The sequence below is a fragment of the Ursus maritimus genome, unplaced genomic scaffold (genome assembly GCF_017311325.1).
Source record: "Ursus maritimus isolate PB19 unplaced genomic scaffold, ASM1731132v1 scaffold_10, whole genome shotgun sequence".
Lineage (NCBI taxonomy): Eukaryota > Metazoa > Chordata > Mammalia > Carnivora > Ursidae > Ursus > Ursus maritimus.
Window position 1 is genome coordinate 65,195,514 of NW_024423344.1, and position 20,530 is coordinate 65,216,043.

The window sequence follows — 20,530 nt, forward strand, 5'->3', positions numbered from 1 at the left end:
AACTCCTAAATCTCAGTGGCTTCCTAGAGGAAACATTTACTTCTTGCTCATATCACATATTCATACCTTCAAGTCATCTTCGGTCCTACTCCGGGGCCTTTTTCCTTTCAGGTGCCTGACCAGGAGAGCAGCCTCCATGTGGGACATGCCTCATGACAGAGAGCAGAAGCAAAGAGGCAACTGAACCACAAAGCTTCTGCTTGCATGGATGTGGGTATCTGCTCATTTTATATGAGCTACAGTGACATGGCATCAATCAACATCAGAGGGAAGAGAGTGACTATTTGTGAACAATAACATAATCCATCTCAATAGTTCATGTTTTCCCTCTGCAAATATATCAACCAATAATCTCACATTTTTAAACAGTCCTTCCCTATGACTTTCTATCTACTAGCAATATCAAATGTTTGGTCATAAAGTACTATAGGGAAAATAACACTGTCTCTCCCCACTTTTCTGGATGGCTACTGTCTACTTCTTGAGTCATCTCTTGCCCTCCTAGAGGGAAATGAGACCACCTATGTCATTACAGCTCAACTACTGGGACTGAGAATGGAGATCACTTGAGCCAATATCACCTATTACAGGAAATTCTTGTCCAAGAAGATAAAGCTATAAATGAATAAATAACCATTTGTTTCAGGAAATTCTTGCAAACAAATTGTTCCAGGCAAGTCTGGAATAGACTGCAAAACAGTCTGGTTTGCAAATCTGAACAGTTAACTAATCTGGGCAAAGAGCTTGCTTCTAAGTTTGTTCATCAAAACCATCACTTTTGTGTTGACCAATCCTAAACTACTGTGATACAAACTCCAGCCCAATCCCAAATAATTCCCCCTACCTTGAAAGACCTAACTCAAACCACCTGAACAGAAGACCTAGAACCTATAAATAATCTGTCATAACATCCTAAGATTCTATCAAATGTCGTTCTCCCTTACTGCAGCTTTGCTCGATCAACAGATCTCCCTGTTGGTTCACACAGCGGACCTGCCAGTCTACATTAGACTCCTCCTACCCCACCTGGTTATATTAAATGCCTTTCTCTATATTTTGTAGGTTGTTCTTCTGGAAATAGGAGTCAGTCAGGGTGGCTCAGTTGGTTAAGTGCCTACCTTCAGCTCAGGTCGTGATCCCAGGATTCTGGGATCGAGTCCCACATTGGGCTCCCTGCTTGGCAGGAGCCTGCTTCTCCCTCTCTCCCTGCTTGTGCTCTCTCTCACTATCTCTGTCTCTCAAATAAATAAATAAAATCTTCAAAAAAAAAAGAATTTTGAGAAAAAAATGAAACTAGATCAAATTTCTTAATCTCTTCAAATATTTTTGTTTTCTAATCACCCGGCAAGATGTTTGGCCCTTGAACAAATTCAAAGTGCTTATGAAATTGATCTGAAATGAACTGTATATGAGAGCACAAATACTTGTTCTTTACCAACTCTGTGACCCAACAGAAATCACTGAATCTCATTTTATAAATTGGGATATTAATAACTGCTATAATACACTTAACACTTAAAAAACTACCTGTTGCTAAACATGGACTGTATTACAGATAACATTTAAACATTCAACAGTTTTCAATTCAACAAATATTTTTGAGGGACTTGGGCCGTACCAGGCCCCATACTCATTCAATCCTCCAGATTCCAAGTTTCCTGATTTCCTCAATTCTATCACCCTCCACTTCCACTCTGCTCCAGCAGCCAGCTTTGGTTGTCACCCTAGGATTAGGCCATCGCACTGGTCTACCTGTGACATTTTCCAGGGCAGTGATTTGGGTCTTCAGTCCTTCCAGTGACCTCTCTTTCATCCCCACTATATTTTTCTTTAACTTCACGAAGTCCTCCAGCCTTTCAACCTTAAGTCACCACTTGGAGCAAAGCTCTGATGACCAGAACACCCACTCTGGACTGTTAAATGAGCAAAAAAATATACTGGATTGGATGAAGCCACTGATACTGTGGCATCCTTCATTTTTCCTCCCTTTTCTTTGCTACCCTTTCTTCTTTTACCACCGCAGGTACATTATTCAAACAAAATTCACTGGAAATGCAGGAACTTTCATTAGAAAACAATCCACTCTGTTCCAAGAATGGTAAGAGCAATTAGGAAAATTACAGAAAGGAGTAATACTACAACTAGTTTTGGAGGATAAACAATAATTTGTTAGGTGGTCAGTGACGCAAGGAATATCCTACACAGGGATGTTGTGTGATGGCTCCCAACACCCAGGCTCCAGGCATGGCAGGCATCTACTTCTTCACTATTACTGCTGGAGCTGTTGGTCGCCACCAGAAGTGCTGACATCTATGAGAGCTCTGTCTCCATGGGACAGGCACTGTTGGCTGGCTAAGCTAACCTACCTCTCCTCAGCTTGCCTCAATTACTAGAAAAGAACACGACTTTTCTAGCCAACCTTGCAGTGAGAGATAGCCACACAACAAAATTCTGGCCAATGTGATGGAAGTAGTCAGCTGAAGTGTTCCAGGAAGGCCTCAGAGAGGATAAATGTGGCTAATACCATCCTCCTGCCTCTTTCTGCTTTGAATACAAATAAGCAGTCTAGAGCTGTGAGAGCCACTCTGCAGCCATAGAAGGAGAAAATCATGTCTGTAACCACCTGAGACTTCTTTATGTGAGAAAAACAGACTCCTACTGTTCAGGGTCCTGTGCATCTGGTTATATTTCTTAAAGCCAAGGCAGTCCTATGTCATCAAGCTGGGCAACGTTCTAAGCACCTCACAAACACTAACACAGCTAGGGTCATTTGGGTTCTTAAGGTAATTTAAGAGACCACTTGGTAGAATCTTATCAAATTACTCATCAACTGGCCTATGTGACATACGATTCTAATAATGTTCCAGTGGTCCAAACGTGACTCAGGCCTCACAAGCTTTTAAAGCAAAACCAATTATGAGAAACAGAGTAGTTAACTCATAGCTTTATTCTTTATCCTGTAGAGAAAACCATACTATGTGGGCACAGGGTGAAAGAAGTAGTGAGATATATGTCAGGAAAGATTGGCTAGAATCACAGACTGTAAGCTATATAAAGTAGACGATCTAAAAATGGAAAAACCTGGACTGTTTTAATAATCAAAAAAGCACAAATTATCATTTTCTTTTTTGCATGAAAATTGAAGATCCAAAGTCCAAAATAGTGATATTAGTGGGGGAAATTAAAAAAAAAAATTCAAACAAACCTTTTGATTTTCCTGTATTTCCTCCCTCATAAGTTGATTTACAGCAATTCTGGTCAGAGATCTGGGAAAATAAATACTGATTAACCTATTTTTCCTTAAATGTTTAGGACTAATCTATAATTCAGTGTAATATAATACTCTGGATAAGAACCTAAAAACTTGAAATGCTTCATGACCGAAAAGTATACATTTCCATGCAGCCTATTTGACAACTGGTACAGTTGATCCTGTCATTCCTAACCAGACTACAAATGCATAAGAATTCTGTTATTTCATAAAAGTACTGATTACTTTTAGACATGCAAATGTATTATCTGTTGAACTGCAAGATATGTTTAATGTAAAATCTGTATTTCTGGAAGGAGTTCGATTAGGCATCCTACTGGCAAAAAAGTACTCCACAAAATATTCCATAAATAAGACATTATTACCTGTTTAGACTCTGAAAGGGTAAGAACATGATCTAGCTACACCCTGGGCATAAGTCTATTTAGAATAATACTTTTCATAACTCCCTACCTAGAAAAGAGAAAAAATATTCCCTCATTATTCATTCCTTAAACAAGTTTACCATATCTGGATTATCACATCACTGTTTATGTTTAAACAATTTTAATAAATTATTTTTCCTTTCCATTTGCCTCTAATTCAAGAGTTCTATCTTGCAGTATACACAAGTGTACACAAGCCAATGTTTCCTCTGATAAAAAAAAACAACACGCATAATGAAGAAATATCCTGATTTCATTAACACTATATCTATTAGAATTGATATCACCATGTCAAAATGAAATCAGCTATTTTCATAAAATTTATTTAATGGAAAGAATTCTGGCTATAATCAAAGCAACAAACTTTAACATACCTGGCTTTTATGGGGAAGTTCTGTGAAATGTCTTTCATTAATTTTATAGCATCATAAACTGGAGTGGACATTATTTGAGAAGCTGCTTGAAAACTAAGATCTGGAAAAAAAAATCATTAAGGAATCTAGCATAGTATCAGACCTTTATAGACATTTCCATATAATTTAAATAATTTAGTCAGCACTTTCTACCATGTATTTACATATAGACATGTTAACACTCTTATATTTAACATTCTTCAAAAGTTTTAAACGGAAGGCTATCACTTATGTCCAAATAAGGTAAGCTTTACACTTTTATGAAGGACTAATCATCATTTAATACCTTTTGTTTTCCACAAATTACAATTTCCACAGCTATACAAATGTATAGCTTCAAAAAGATACAGGAAAAGAAATGTTGATGCAAAAACTATTTTTTCTAAGGTTGAACAATATGCAACAAAAAGCTTTGGTAAATGAATCATGGAACATTACATCAAAAACTAAGGATATACTGTATGGTGACTAACATAATAAAAAATTATTGAAAAAAAAAGAATAACAAAAGGAAAAAAGAGCTTTGTGGAGCCAATTCTGGAAAGAACTTTAAGATCCAATGTGTCCAACTCAGTAAATAGCAAACATTCACTTTCTCTTTTCAACATGTTTTAACTTTATACCACAATGAAAATAAAACGCTAGACTTAGTACCTTCCCCGATACTACAGTTCAATGGAAAGAAAACTCTGGCTTCTGTGTTCAATCTCCAGGATGCTGGAAGCAGTCATCTTAGTCTCCTTTACCTTGTCAAAGGTCAGAAAAGATTTTAAAGCTGAATTCTGCTCCTTACCGAATAGTGAAACATATTGTTTCTCTAACATTTCACCATGGTTGTAGAATCCTAGCTTACCATATACTAGTAAAATAACCAGTTCAGCATAACAAGGCTGGTTTTGTTTCCGTGTTCTCAGTTTGGTGTCAGGTTGGAGTTAAAGCTTAGGAAGGGATGTTCTTAGCACAGCTTTCCATGGGATAGAGAGCCTAACAACCAAGGTTCAAATTCCAGCTCCGTATCACTTTCTAGCTGAGTAACTTAATAGCATTTCCTCAACCTACTTCCGCACTGCAGTGAAACTATCAGTGGTCAGTAGTATCTCCTAATTGCCCAACACAATAGCCATTTCTCAGTGCTTATCTTCCTAACATCCTTCTGCAAGAGGATCATTTCCTGCAAAGAAGTGCTGACTTTCTATTCAATAAATAAATGGTGCTGGGAAAACTGAACATTCACATGTGAAAGAATGAAAATGGACCCCTATCTTACACAACACAAAAAAAATCAACTCAAAATGGGTTAGACTTAAATTTAAGACCTAAATCCATAAAATCCTGAAAGAAAACATAGGGGTAAGCTCCTTTACATTAGTTTTAGCAATGATTTTTTGGATTTGACACCAAAACCAAAGGCAGCAAAGTGAAAATGAACAAGTGGGACTATATCATACTACAAAGCTTCTGCGGCAAGGAAATCATCAACAAAACAAAAAAGCAAGCTAAAAGTGGGAGAAAATATTTCCAAATCATCTGATAAGGGGTTAATAACAAAAATATACTAGGAACTCACGTAAACTGGGTTTAGCCACTACAGAAAACATTATGGTGATTCCTCAAGAAATTAAAACTGAAACCACCATGTGATCCAGCAATCCCACTTCTGGGTATGTATCCAAAGGAAATGAAATCAGTATCTCAAAGAGATATCTGTACTCCCATGTTCACTGCAGCATTATACACAACAGCCAAGATGGAAACAATTTTAATGTCCACAGATGAGTGAATGCATAGAGAAAATGTGGCATATACTTACAATGGAAAATTATTCAGCACTAAAAAGAATGGAAATTCTGCCATTTGTAACAACATGGTGAACCTGGAGGACATTATGCTAAGTGAAAACAGCCAGAGAAAAACAAATACTGCACAATATCACTTATACGTAAAATCAAAAAAAAAGAAAAAAGAAAGAAAGAAAGTCAAACTCACACAAACAGCAGAAAAGTAGCTGCCTGAGACTGGATAGAGGAAAGAGGCAGAGGTTGGGAAAAGGGCAAACATTTTCAGCTATAAGATGAAGAGAGTATGAGAATCTAATGTATACCAGGGTGACCAGAGTTGATATCACTGTACTGCATAATTGAAATTTGCTAAGAGAGTAGAAATTAAATGTTCTCACCAAAAAAAAGTACCTGATACACAAGTAGGTGCTCACTAAATATTGACGAATGAATGAAAGAATGAATAATAAAATTACAAGATCCTTTGTGTTCTGTTCCTTATTCAATTGCTATTAAAGGCATTTATTATAAGCAACACAATTTTTAACTGATGTGTATATATTTAGGAATATACATATTTTTAGGTGAGAAAACTCAGTCATTACTTACCTGACCGGTGTAACAACTTATAAAAGAGGAAAGTGTATGATCAAAGATCTTGCCTGACAGTATTTGGCTATACAACATTATATTCAAAAAGGCACAATCCTGGGCAGAAGAAAGAATAAGGCTTTACAACGACACAGACCTGCTCATTTTAGGTAACCCTGATTTGTGCTTTATCAGATTTGTGAACTTAGTCTCATTATGTTATGTGTCCATTTCTTAATTTCCTCATCTGGAAAAGTGGGACATCTCACTCATAGGAGTTTTTAAAAAAGCAACGAGGATAATGTATATAAATAGCCTAACACCTTGCCAGACACAATGTTGGCTAATTTTTTATCCTCATCCATCACCATTGTGATGACCACGGACAACTACCTTTTACTCAGGCTTGAGAACACAACTAGTCTTTTAAAATGTTTTATAACATGAATGTAATTCTCCTTTACATGACCAATTTTCTGTGTACAAGTTATTTGAAAGCCCCTGAAAATTCACTTATGAAATCAAATAGAGTATAAATAACCAAATGAATATATTATTATCAGATTCTACTAAGATTTTTTGCTCTGTTCTAAACTGTTCCATACCTAATGATTCATAAGTAACTATTTAAGTCCTACAATTTGGCTATTTAACTGGTTCACCACTTGGATATTTCAAAAGCAGCATGTTTAATGATAACTCTGTGATATTTCTGCCCCATCTTTGCCCAAATCTGGTCCTCTGGTTCTCAGCAAACACCACTGTTCATGTGGCTGGGCATACCGCAATCTAGTCAAGCTCTTGGTATCTCTTTCTCCTTAGTGTATCCATATCCAACCTCTCACAACAATCTCTGTCTTCTCTCTAAACCCATCCCCAAATTTATTCCAACCCCTCCTCAGACCTCAATGCGGTCACCACTTCTTGGCAAAGACTTCCCTTTCTCTCCCTACCCCTCACTCTTACTGGTTCGGATCTTCCTGGCATATACCCTTCTTAATCTTATCCACCTTTGCTTTAAAGCAATTACAATTATAATTTTTATACTGGTTTTTAAAACTTTTTATGTTTATCTAATATCCTTTGAAGATATGTAGTGTCCATTTTAGCTCAGTTTACCTTCAGAATCTAGTGTTTTCCAAAATATTAGTTGGAGCCCATTAGTTAGTAGTGAAATCAGATGACTATTTCATTTTCTAATGAAATAGGGTAGAAAAAAAGTTTGTCAGTGAATAAAATGTAGTAAACATACATACTGTATGCGGACGCTGTTTTTATTTTTTTAGTTTTGAGCATTTCTATGCATTCTTACATCATACACTTGTATATGGGTCTTGATGTAAAATAGGTTTCCTACTGTAGCTCTCAGCCAAAAATTATAAAACCATGGATGTATGGACGTGGCTGACACATAGTAGATATACAATAAATATTTGGTAAATCAATAAAAAAGGAAAAAGGGTATTGCTTTCTTTCTCTGTCTTGGAAATCTATTTTGTTTAGCTTCTGTAATGTGCTCCTCCATTTCTCCTCACTCCGCACGTCTTGTTTATGGGCTCTACTTCCCCCACGTGGATGAGCGCCGCAATGCCCCCCCTCGTGTACTGATTGGTCACTCTACACGACCAGTTAGCTTTGTAAGCCTTTATGCTAAGATGCTCAGCTCCTTCAATCTTCTCCTTTTAGCTTACAGACTTTATATTCACCTGACTCTTGGACCCTGTCAACAGAATATGTCACAGGATTAAGCAATCCTTTTAAGATCAGTCTCATTCTTGAACTCCATCTTCAACCCCGAAACATACTGACATGTTTTATATTCTCTCTATTCAGGCTCAAAGCCGGAAATCTTCAAGCCATCTTTGACTCCTTTCATGTCCTCAATATTTGCTCAATCCAGTCTTCCTTTCTATGCTGTCTACCACAGTCACAGCACAATCTCTTACCACAGCATTTCAAAGATGTCTTAACCAGAGTTCCTGTTTCTGGTCCATTCAAATCTGTCTTACACAGTTATCAGCCAGATCCATTAAAACTAAGGTGACTGGGCATGTCCTCCGTTTATAAACCTTCAAATGCATCCCATCACCTACAATTATCGTCTGCAATTGTATTTACTAAATTATGGGTTTCCTGGAGCACGTTTTGAAGAAGAACGTAGAATTCTGCTTGCATACAACAGTTGGAGAAACTGGGGAGAAGTGGGCAGTGACTGTTAGTGGGCACGTTACTTTCTTTTCAGGGTGATAAAAATACTCTAAAATCGACTGTGGTGACAGTTAAAAAACTCAGAAAATACGTTAAAACCCATCGAATGGTACATTTTAAAGGAGTGAACTGTATAGCATGTCCGTTATCTCAATAAGCTGTTAATAAAAAGTTGATGGGAGATGTGACAGAAGTTATGGATTACACAGCAAAATAATGTCCCCATGAATGACTAAAAATTATAAGTAATAAAAAAAAGAAAACTACAAATTGAAAAGGACTTACAGTTCAAACTAAATTCTGGTCACAAGACATCTGCTTACAGGAGGTCAGCACAGAGGCTGTTCTAAGCTAACAGTGAAATATGCAAAGGTCTATTAAGTTCAAAATTTTAAACAGAAGAAAATTAGTAAGATTTAGTTCTGATTTCCTGATGAACTAGTCAGGATTTTTAATCAATGTTATAGACTCCTTGAAATGTGATTTAATACTTGAGATGAACCTACAAGATAAATCAGTGTATACTTTAAAAATGATTAATCAAACTACACTTCATATAATTTTTTACTCTTATAAACATAAAAATATGATTTGCTTGATGGATAGCCTTTTAATTAAATATCAATTTCCAAAAAAATTCACATCAGTAATTATTATCTATGAAATAATTTATATCGTGTTATATATAAGCTTATTTAAGAGAACAGAGATCAGTTACCAAAATGCTATGTTAAAGTTGACCAAAATACTATACCTTGTAGTTCCCAGACTTTCAAAGGTGTCATTTCTTTGTTACTCTCAATCAGGTATTTTTGGAATGCTGTCAGATTATCTTTAAGATCTGAATACCTTTCTCTGCAGTAGAATATGAAGTAATGTTAATTACCATCACCTACTACAAATTATACAGTGTATTTTTGAAATTAACCCTTTCAAATAATTAGACACTAACTGTTCACCAAGATAATACATTGTGATGCAGCTATGTCTGCAGAACTCAATGAGAGCTGTGTTATGTGCACTTTTTTCAATATATAAAACAAAACAAACCAAAATCTAGAGGGATAGACTCTCTCGATTGTTAACATTACCTAAAAGAGAACCAAGGGTGAGGGCAGAATTATTAGCTTTTATGTTCTATACTTTCTACATTTAATAAATTACAAGTACTGCTTTTATAATTTAAAACAAAACCATTTTATAAGGAAAATATCAATGTTTCCTACACAATCCTAGAGTTTATTTCTTAAAAGTTCCATCTTTGAAACTTTAAAAAATCTTCAATAAGATCATTTTGCCTGATGTTAAACACATCTAGGTATCTTTTTTGAGAGTGCCAAATAATAATGTAGTAGGAATGACATTTTACTACACATAGCATCTCAACTGAAGCTTCCTTCTTCTCACTCTCATGAAATCAAGACATGGTACCATTTCAGATTTAAACAGGATTCTCTTTTAAAAAAATTTTACCCCAACACAACTTGCAAAACACATATTTTCGGCAGTAAAAATTTTAAAGTGAAATAAAGAATATACAGAATATACACAGAAATGCATTAATCTTATAATTAACAATAAACATAGTGTCAATATCCAGCAATTTTATTACCTGGAGCCATGTTTTAAAAATGAATCAAGACTGACTACAACTATTCTTACAGTGAAGTGAAAAAGCACTAGAACTTCTCCCAAAAGGAAGTTCACTACTAATTAAATTAACTCCTTTCTCAATATTTTAAATCACAAACATTAAGTTTATAAGAGCTATTACTGTTTTTCAAATTTAATCATAATCTTAACAATTTTCACTGCTGAAATTATTTATGTAACTCAGACAAAAATTCATTATTCGCATAATATCTCAAAGCAAAAGGTTTTGCCTCAATCGAGTAACTGTGTAAGAACTAATTTTGAGTACTTCCTCTTTTAAAAAACTAATATCCCCAGGGCTCCGAAGGCTTTTTGTAGGATGTGCAATTTATTCCAATAAAAAGTTATGTTTAAAAAAGAATTTAAAAAAAGAATAAGACTGTGGATTCCAAGATGTTGAGACAGCTGACAATGGAATAAAAATGTATTGTTAGCTACTAAATAAATACCTGACTTAGAATAAATCTGTTTTATGCATTAACTTCTTAAGGCCACTAGTACACCACTGGGCCAATATACTTTAGAAACAGAACTCCATCATCTGTATAAATTAGCATCATCTCCAAAAATGTTCCCTGGTCTGTAACAATATCTACTGTCCAGGAGAACTGACCTTAGTGTCCTTTATAAATACTTAGAATACCAGGCAAAAATTAAAGCTATTAATAAAAACTGTCCTTTACCTTTAATTAATTATGCCTTTGTAATGAAACCACAAACTTTCCCTTCCTGTAAATAAGGGAAAGCACATAGAAAACGACAACAATCCCCATTCACAGGTATTCAGAGAGCACTCACCATCCTATTCTTGGTCTTCAATCAGTGATGCAGGAAAAAAAGGGGGGGGGAGCACAACTTTAATTTTTGAATGGTTACTTATACATGTATATGAAATTAAGACCAGATGTTAAAAGGCTTTTAATATGGCAATCCACACACAGAAATTTAAGAAAATATTTTTTCTTCTTTTGAGGCACAAAAATTTTTATTTCATGCTTATGATCCAATACTACCCATGATTTTTCTAACTCGGTCAATTTGTAAAAGATTCTATAATATCTTGTTTTGTGACAAAGATAACTTTAATCATTTCCAATTCCTGTTTTTCTAATCATACTTATCATACTGTGAAGTTCATGATTATTTTTCCACTGTGCTTTGCATTAGCCATGTATTACTTCTGTAATAAATAAAACCAATTACAGGTATACTTTAAGAACATGAAACATACACCAGCACAGCATACGGAGTTCCTTTAAGAACAAACTTCACTTCAATTCAGACTCACTTTAGTTTCTGGAAGAGAAATCCCTGAACTTCATTTGTCTCCATCTCATCCTCCACAGTAGTATTGGTCACTGCTGTTTTGGAAACAAAAACAAAACTAAAACATTTTCAGACTGGAAAAGGCACAGGTCATCAACAGCTAGAAGAACGCAAACTTCAATTCCTTTTGCTTTCCCTTGTTCTTCCTTCACAGACCAGCTCACTGATACACGGGCACGCACACACTTGTATTTCTGAGTGTGCTCTCTTTTTAAACAGGCGTGGGTTATTAAATATTTAACGAATGCTTTACAGATTATTTCACAGTCAAGTTCTATTTTATAACTGGAATCATAAACCAAAGTGATTGCAACAAATCCTTTAGCTCTTAAGCCAGACAGGAGCTCCAAGCCCTAATAAATACAGGTATGCTTGCCTATTTCCAATGCCTTTAAAGACAATCAAGAAATCTTTAGAAGGATAACAAAACTCATGGCCTCAAAGAGTAAGGATGTAACATGTTACAATCATTTCCCTTCCCCTTCCCTCCTCCTCTACTCACCAAGCAATTATAACATACAGGGTGATAAACGGTGTATGTGCAGGGTACTTGGGATCACAAGAACTCGTCACCTCTTACAGCATGGGGCTGCTCTCGGAGTGTGCCCGAGCCCCTCCAGTACACTCCTCCCCTCTCTCCTGAAGGCCCGCATCCCCAGGACTACAGCTAAAAGCCCCAGGTGCTCTGATCCAGTCTTTCTTCTCCCTTTCACTTCTTCATGAGGCAAACATTTATTGGCTGCCTGCTATGATGTCTGTTTCCTGCCAGATACACATCAGGAGGAGAGACAGAAAAGACACAAACTCCACTAGGTAGAAAGGAGAGAGACAAATAGACAATTTTAATTCAGTGTGTAAAACTTTTATGAAAGAAAGCACAGAATATACGGGATATAGATAAGAGAAAACCACCCTTGACAGAGCACAAAGACAGGCAGCCATCTCAGAGGTACTGACCGATAGATAGGAGTTTTAAAAGATGAGTAGGCCTTTGATGAAAGAAAAGTGGGACAAAGGAGGAAGGTTTCAGGCAGAGGGAACAGCATATGCTAAGGGATAAAAGTACTCTATAGAAGTCATGAAGGCTTAGCATGGAGCCAAACATGGAGGCATCCAGGCAACAGAAAATTATTCTGTATGGTAGTTTAGTGTTGCAGAACCAGAGGGTACAAATGAGAGGCTGAGGGAGAGTGATAAGGAGGAAAGAGACTGGAGTATGAAAAGCTTTCTGTGCAATGCTACAGTACTAGAATTTATGAGGGAGATTATGGGGAGCCTCTGAGGGATTTTAACCAGTGGAATCACAAAGTCAGATTTTCATCATAAAGCATTCAACCCAAAAGCACGGTGAAGAATATTGATTCATCTACTTTGGGAGTAGGGAGGACTTGGGGCAACAGAAGGCCAAAGAATAGAGAGAAAGCCAGTTAGAAGTCTGATGTATACAGAGGAGAAAAAACAGAACTGAATTAAAGGAGTGGCGACTAGAATGGAGAAAACATCTATTCCACACATATGGTTAGGGGATGATGACAGAATTTAGTGTGTAATGTGTAACACACAGCATTCATGTGATCACTTGACTTTTAAAAATTTTATCTGACTTTTCAAAGAAAATTTCACAAGCCCAAGGATAGCTAGAAAATGTCTTATATTACTATTATGACCATTAAATAAGATACTAAATTACAAAACATCGTAAAGCTACATATAAGCTATATAAAAATATATAAAATCTGAATATTACTATTTGCACTATACTTTTCCAGCAACTCTAATTGACAGGACTTAACAGTAATACAGATCTTTATTTGAAGCACATTCAGGAGGGGTGGCCAGAGCTAGGTCTGTGATCAGAGCAGGGCCTCCAGGACCAGATCCCGAATAGATGAAATTGAAACAGAAGCCACATCTCAGAGCATATAAAAGAATGAATTAAAAACTCTTAACCAGGGGCGCCTGGGTGGCTCAGCTGGTTGGGCATTTGACTGTTGATTTCAGCTCAGGTCATGATCTAGAGGTCCCGGGATCAAACCCCACGTGGTGCTCCCTGCTTGGCTTGGAGTCTGCTTGAGATCCTCTCCCTCTCCCTCTGCTTGTGCATGTGCATGCACGCTCGCTCTCTCTCAAATAAATCTTTAAAAAAACCTAAAAACCTCTTAACCAAGAATCCGGTATAAATAAATTTTGGATGAACCAGGTTAAAGATTTTCATAAGAATCTGAAAACTACTTTAGCTTCTTCAGGTCTCCAGAGCTCATTACCTAGAGCATGCAGCTTAGCGCACAACCACAGATTCGGGTCTGTAGATCACAGGTCAACAGCAGCAGCAGCACCCTAACTTCATTATAAATAAACACATGAGACGAAGCTTCCTAAGACTGTGTGTTGCCAATGATTTCAGACTGACTGAGACACTGGCCCCTTAGACCCTCCCTACCCCCACCCCCATCTCCGGGCTGGGCTGGCTGGCCACATCCGGCTGTCATTACAGCCACTACCAGCCTCACGAACGGCCTCAGCCTGCCTTGCATAGGTTACCACTTTTTATATGTTGCTGAAAATGGTTAGGAAGCCACCACATAAAGCAAAATAAGATGCTTTTTCCAATTTTCAAAGAAGTTTTTGAGAGCACAATATTAAGTAAATTTCTTTCAGATTAAAATGAAATTCTGAACTAAGGAGAAACAGGTTTACCCCATCTCTAGTTTCAAATTAACATGTGTAAGACTATAATCATTAAATATTTTTTAAAAAGTATATAAGCCTCCAAATTTTTATTTTACTCAAGTACAGAGAATAAACTTACTTTTAACTTGGGTATCATCCAAAGCTTTGTATTCTGTACTTTTAATCGCTAGCTCCACACCGTAGCCAGATAGGTACATTTTCTGTGATTCTGGTTTCTGTTCCAACACATTTAGATTTAAAAAAAAGAAAATATTTAGTCAAACATCTTTTAAATTCAGTATGTTTGTGTATAAGGACATTAAGGTAAGTTACTAATATGTCTTTTAAAAGATTTTATTTTTTTTGAGAGAGAGAAAATAGGGGGAGGGGGCAGATAGAGAATCAGGCTCCCCGCTGAGCAGGGAGCCCCACGTGAGACTCAATCCCAGGACCCTGGGATCATGACCTGAGTCGAAGGCAGATGCGTAACCAACTGAGCCATCCAGGCACTCCTACTAATCTTGATTTTTTAAAATCACTGTGAAATAATATTATTTGGGGGATATTTATACTCTCTCTAGAGAGCATATCAAGGACCCAGAATTTGGTTGATTACCACTTCTTTACTTTCTAAAAACCCTGTCACAGCTCTAATGTTTTAATTACTTTTTTACAGAGAAAAAATATCCAACCTTTTTCTGTTATACTATGGTAACTTCCCCATTTCTCCTATAAGTTAATTAACAGAGGCTCCAATACAATCAAGTTTCAATAAACTGTACTCCTTTCAGGGAACTACACAGGATTTCCTAAACCAGCAAATGCTATTCATTTGCTAAATATCTAGATGTAGGACAACTAGAGTGTTGCCAAAAGCGATACTGAAGAGAAGCAAAAGGCACCAAAAAACGCAGTGTCTTGGACAACCTGTTTACATTTTTCTTCATGTTTCTCAATGATTAAAATATACCAAATGCCACAAATCAGTATCTTACTTTTGCAAAAAGGGGCAAAAATTGCCTAAATTGGAGTTGTCTGAAGTACTGATGATTGGACTCTTAATACACAATTTTCCTGTTTCTGTAAAGGGCAAATAAAAACGTACTTCTAGAGACTACCCCATCAAGGAAGAGAACTCACATTTTTTCAAAAGGTAAGCAACTTGGATGAATATACATATTATTTTTAGAAGATGTCTAAGGTTATTTCTAGCTTCCAGATGGAAATTCCTATCAATTATGCTACAATTATCATCATTTGGCACATTCTTTCACGCCTTAGGAAACTAGTTCAACCTAGTGCCCAGCAAACTCCCTTGAACTCTGCTTACTCAAGTTTGCAAGAGGGCAGCTTTGCAATCCTACACGTGATAGAGGAGGAGGTAGAGATCAGAGGGAAGGAGAACCTCAAGATTTTTTTTTTCTTTTTATTCTCTTCTTTCCTAACTCTCCCTCCCTAACCTTAAAAATAAATATATGACCAGAGTGACTATTCCTGGGCTGTTCTATTTCCAAATAAGATGATATAAGAATTAGTTTCAGATATGCAGAGAAATATTTAACACTGCCACCCACATGAAAATGTAATTTGCTAATTTCTCAGGCACATGCTATAATGAAAGATAGCACAAGGGAACTGAGTTACTTACAATTATGGTCATTTGAAAAAGTTGAAAATATTTTAAAGAGTTTTCAATTTCATACAGCTCAATTTAAAAATGGATTTGACTATCCACCAAAAAGATAATCAGCTGGTAGACAAGTAAATCAAAGCTCCAGGTCTACATATTTTGTTACAGTTCATAAAAGAAATGCAATTTCACATAACCAATTTCCATTATCAATTCTGAAATAATTATTAGCTCCTCGGGAATAAAGATAAATGTTTATTAAATTCATATTTACTGTCTCCATTTGAAAATGTATTAATATAAAATGGGAACTGTAGCCTAATAAGTTTGGATTTGCAAACCAAAATGCTGATAGACCAAATCAACTGGTGAGAATAATCTTTCTTCATTTTTCTATTTCTTCTCTCCCCATAAAAAGGCATCTGTTCCAAAGGCAGCATAAATAAGTTCATTTTATTAGAATTACATGTTGACTAGATTTAAAATAGAACTATTTTGAATGTACAATATGTCCTTCATTAAAAAGAAGGCTATAATCTGATGTGACAAAGTGTCCAGACAGTTGGCTAGTCTGATTTCAATAGTATACTTAATTGTCACATTCTCCAAAATGTAACTCGGGACACTGATTCTCGACAGATGAGCATACCCCCCTGTAGGGCACATTAGAATCACCTGGGGAACATTTTTAAAAAGATAAACAATAATTTGATCTCCCACTTCCATTCCTACTCTGATATAATTGACAAACAATGTATTAGGTTAAGGTGTATGACATGATTTGATAGAGACAATATGAAATGATTACCACAGTAGTTTAGTTAACATCCATACCTCAGTATTTTTTCTTGTGATAAGTATTTTTAAGATCTCTTAGCAACTTGCAAACATGCAACACGGTATTTAAGCATAGTCGTCCCAGAACTTATAACTAGAAGTCTGTACTTTCCAACCACCTTCACCCAACATCACCACCTCCCATAACTGCCAACCTATTCTGTTTCTAGGAGTTTGGTTTTTTTTTTAAGGTTCCACATATAAGTGACATCATTACAGTATTTGTCTTTCTCTGTCTGATTTATTTCAATTAACATGATGCCCCAAGGGTCCATCCATGTTGTCACAAATGGCAGGATTTCTTTCCTTTTTAAGGATGAATATTATTCCACTGTATACATTTACCACATTTTCTTCATCCATTCAGCCACTGCTGAACACAGGGGCTGTTCCCATGTCTTAACATTATGGTAGGCAATGCTGCAATGAACATGGGAGCACAGGTATCTTTTCAAGTGAGTGTTTTGTTTACTTTGGATATATACTCAGAAGCAGAAATTTAAGATCATATGGTCGTTCTTTTCCAAAATTTCTGAGGAACCTCCATACTGTTTTCCACAGTGGCTATACCAATTTGTACTCTCACCAACAGTGCAAAAGTATTCCCTTTTCTCCACATCCTCTCACACTTGTTTTTTTGATAACAGTAATTCTAACAAGTGGAGGTGGTACCTCATTGTGGTTTCTTTCTTTCTTTCTTTAAGATTTTATTTATTTATTTGATGGAAAGACAGCCAGCCAGCGAGAGAGGGAACACAAGCAGGGGGGAGCAGGAGAGGAAGAAGCAGGCTCCCAGTGGAGGAGCCTGATGTGGGGCTCAATCCCAGAACGCCAGGATCACGCCCTGAGCCGAAGGCAGACGCTTAACAACTGAGCCACAAAGGCGCCCCTCATTGTGGTTTCTATTGAAATTTCCTGGTTAGTGATGTTGAATGCCTTTTCTTGTACATGCTGGCCATTTGTATGTCTCCTTTGGAAAAATATCGATTCAAGTCCTTTGCCCATTTTCTTCATCAGATTGATTTTTTTTTTGCTATTGAGTTGTATGAGGTCCTTATATATTTCGGACATTAACCCCTTATCAGATACATGATTTACAAATATTTTCTCCCATTCCATACATTGCCTTCGCTTTTGTTAATGTCTTCCTTTGCTGTGCAGAGGCTTTTTAGTTTGTAAAGCCCTACTTTTTCTTTTAATTTTATTGCACTTTATTTTTGCTTTTGTTGCCTTTGCTTTTGGTGTCAAATCCAAAAAATCACTGCCAAGACCATTGTCAAGGGGCTTTTTCCTTAGGTTTTCTTCTAGGAGTTTCATGGTTTATGCTTAAATCTTTAATTCAAGTTAATTTTTTGAGTGTTGTAAGATAGGGGGCTAGAGCCATTGTTTTGCATGTGGTTATCCAGTTTTTCTAGCACCATTTAACGGAGTATGCTTGGCTCCCTTGTTGAATATTAGTTGACCTTATATGCATGGGTTTATTTCTTGGCTCTCTATTCTGTTCCATGGATCTATATATTTTGTCAATACCACACTGTTTTAATACTACAGCTTTGTAATATAGTTTGAAATCAGAAAGCATGATGCCTCCAGTTTTGTTCTTCTTTGTCAAGATTGTTTTAGATTTTAAAGCTACTGCAATTAAAATATATTTGTGTAGAACAGACATCTATATTACTGGAACAGAATAGAGTCTAAAAATATACATGCCTATATGAAAACGTGGTATATGATGGCTTAGAATAAAGACTTAACTGTTCAATAAATTATGTGGGGACCAGTAATTTTCCAAATGGAAAAACTAGAATTGTATCTCTACCCTGCAGCATATTCAAATACATTCCAGATGGATTAAAGACCAAAACATAAAAAATTTTAATTATCATAAGAAAATACTGGAGAATGTCCTTATGACGTCGTGAAAGGAACCGTTAAAGAAAAGTTGGATAAATTTGACTACATCATAATTATTACTTGCACTGAACCAAAGATGTCATAAATAATTTGTTTTAATACCAGAAGACGAGAAATACTATAGAAGATGTTTTATAAAGTATGGACAAAAAGATTAGTATTCAGAACATATTTTTAAAAGTCTGCAGATAAGAGAGAAAACCAAATAATCCAATATAAAAATAGGTAAAAAATGTGGATAGGCAGTTAACAAGTATATCTGTGATGCTTTTAATATCTTAAACATTAATATGCAAATCACTAATATTTTAATATAAAACACTCTTTCCATATTGGGAATATAGTGGTAAAATAAGCAAAGTCCTTCTCTAATGGTCATTCTAGTACATTTGTGTGAGTTTGGTTGCATGGGGTGGGGGGAATGGTGTGGAGGTATGAAAGAAATAAAACTTGAGATACAGCAATGGGTACTATACAGTCATTAAACCAGAATACTATGACAGGAGTGTGACTGCAATGAGAAGTGGGAAGAGTGGGAACACAACATATTTGACCAGAAACTTGAATAAAACAGTACTCACCTGTCTAAAGAAAGAGTTAACAGCGTTCCTATGCCATGCTTCACACTTTGAACTAGTATATACTATGAGTATATCAATCAAATTAGATTTCCTCATCATAATACATTTTCATTAAAAATAATTGTATTATGGGGCGCCTGGGTGGCTCAGTCAGTTAAGTGTCTGCCTTCCGCTCAGGTCATGATCTCAGGTCCTGAGATTGAACCCCACATTAGGCTCCTTGCTCAGTGGGGAGCCTGCTTCTCCCTCTCCTCTCCACTCGTGCTCTCTTGCTACCTCTCTCTCAAATGAATAAATAAAATCTTTAAAAAATAATAGTAACAATAATTGTATTTAAAGTGGTGCCTGGGTGGCTCAGTCGGTAAGCATCCAAATCTCGATTTTGGTTCAGGTCATGACCTCAGGGTCATGGGGTCGGGCTCTGCGCTGAGCATGGAGTCTGCTTAAGATTCTCTTTCTTCCTCTCCCTTTACTTACCCCTTCTCCCCTGTGCTCACTCTCTCTCCCCGCCTCAAAAAACAAAAAACAAAAAACAAAAAAAAAAGAAACTATATTTATGAATCCTAGCAAATATTATGAACATTATGGTTTTGTTTTTTTCTCCAAGTTTTAAATCTGTTTCAGATTTAAGAAGAAAGGAATCTGAAGAGAAAGGAGTATCAACAAGATACAGAATCCCCATATATTTTTTCACATAAAATTCACATTTGATAGGTATGTTAATTTAAAAAATCTTTAACTGTTCAGGTGGAAATTATGTAAAACCTAGTAAGGAAATTATCAAACGTAATTTTTATAGACAAAAATTTTTGTAAGACAAAAATTTTATCTTTATCTTAGATAAAACTGTACCTGAATATAATGCCGAAGAACATACAGAATTTCCCCATTTCGAGCTTTTTCAGACAGAACTTTGTGAAATTTACTAAATCCTCTGGTACCAATTTCAGCATAGAGTATAGTCACTGGTAAGTTCTCTTTGTCTGTAGGAAATATATGATCTCCTTTAAACAGATAAGGTCTGGGCCTAAAATGGAAACAGAGCATAAATATTTATTTATTTATAAAGATTTTAAGTAATCTCTACACAAAACGTGGGGCTCAAACTCACAACTCCAAAATCAACAGTTGCATGCTCTACTGACTGAGCCAGCTGGGCACCCCAAAACACAAACTTTTAAAAGAACTGAAAGAGAATATTAAAAACACATCATGACCTTTTATAATTTCTGC

General features: G+C 36.1%; 1 protein-coding gene across 1 annotated transcript in view; it reads right to left on the reverse strand.

The window, feature by feature from the left end:
* Positions 1–20,530, reverse strand: part of UGGT2 (UDP-glucose glycoprotein glucosyltransferase 2) — a 173,041-nt gene that overhangs the window by 117,273 nt on the left and 35,238 nt on the right. The window contains exons 5-10 of the mRNA XM_040623924.1: positions 20,150–20,324; positions 14,475–14,571; positions 11,628–11,700; positions 9,441–9,541; positions 4,071–4,170; positions 3,206–3,266 (exon numbers count right to left, since the gene is read on the reverse strand). Coding sequence (XP_040479858.1) covers positions 3,206–3,266; positions 4,071–4,170; positions 9,441–9,541; positions 11,628–11,700; positions 14,475–14,571; positions 20,150–20,324 — 607 coding nt within the window. The remainder of the gene's footprint in view (positions 1–3,205; positions 3,267–4,070; positions 4,171–9,440; positions 9,542–11,627; positions 11,701–14,474; positions 14,572–20,149; positions 20,325–20,530) is intronic.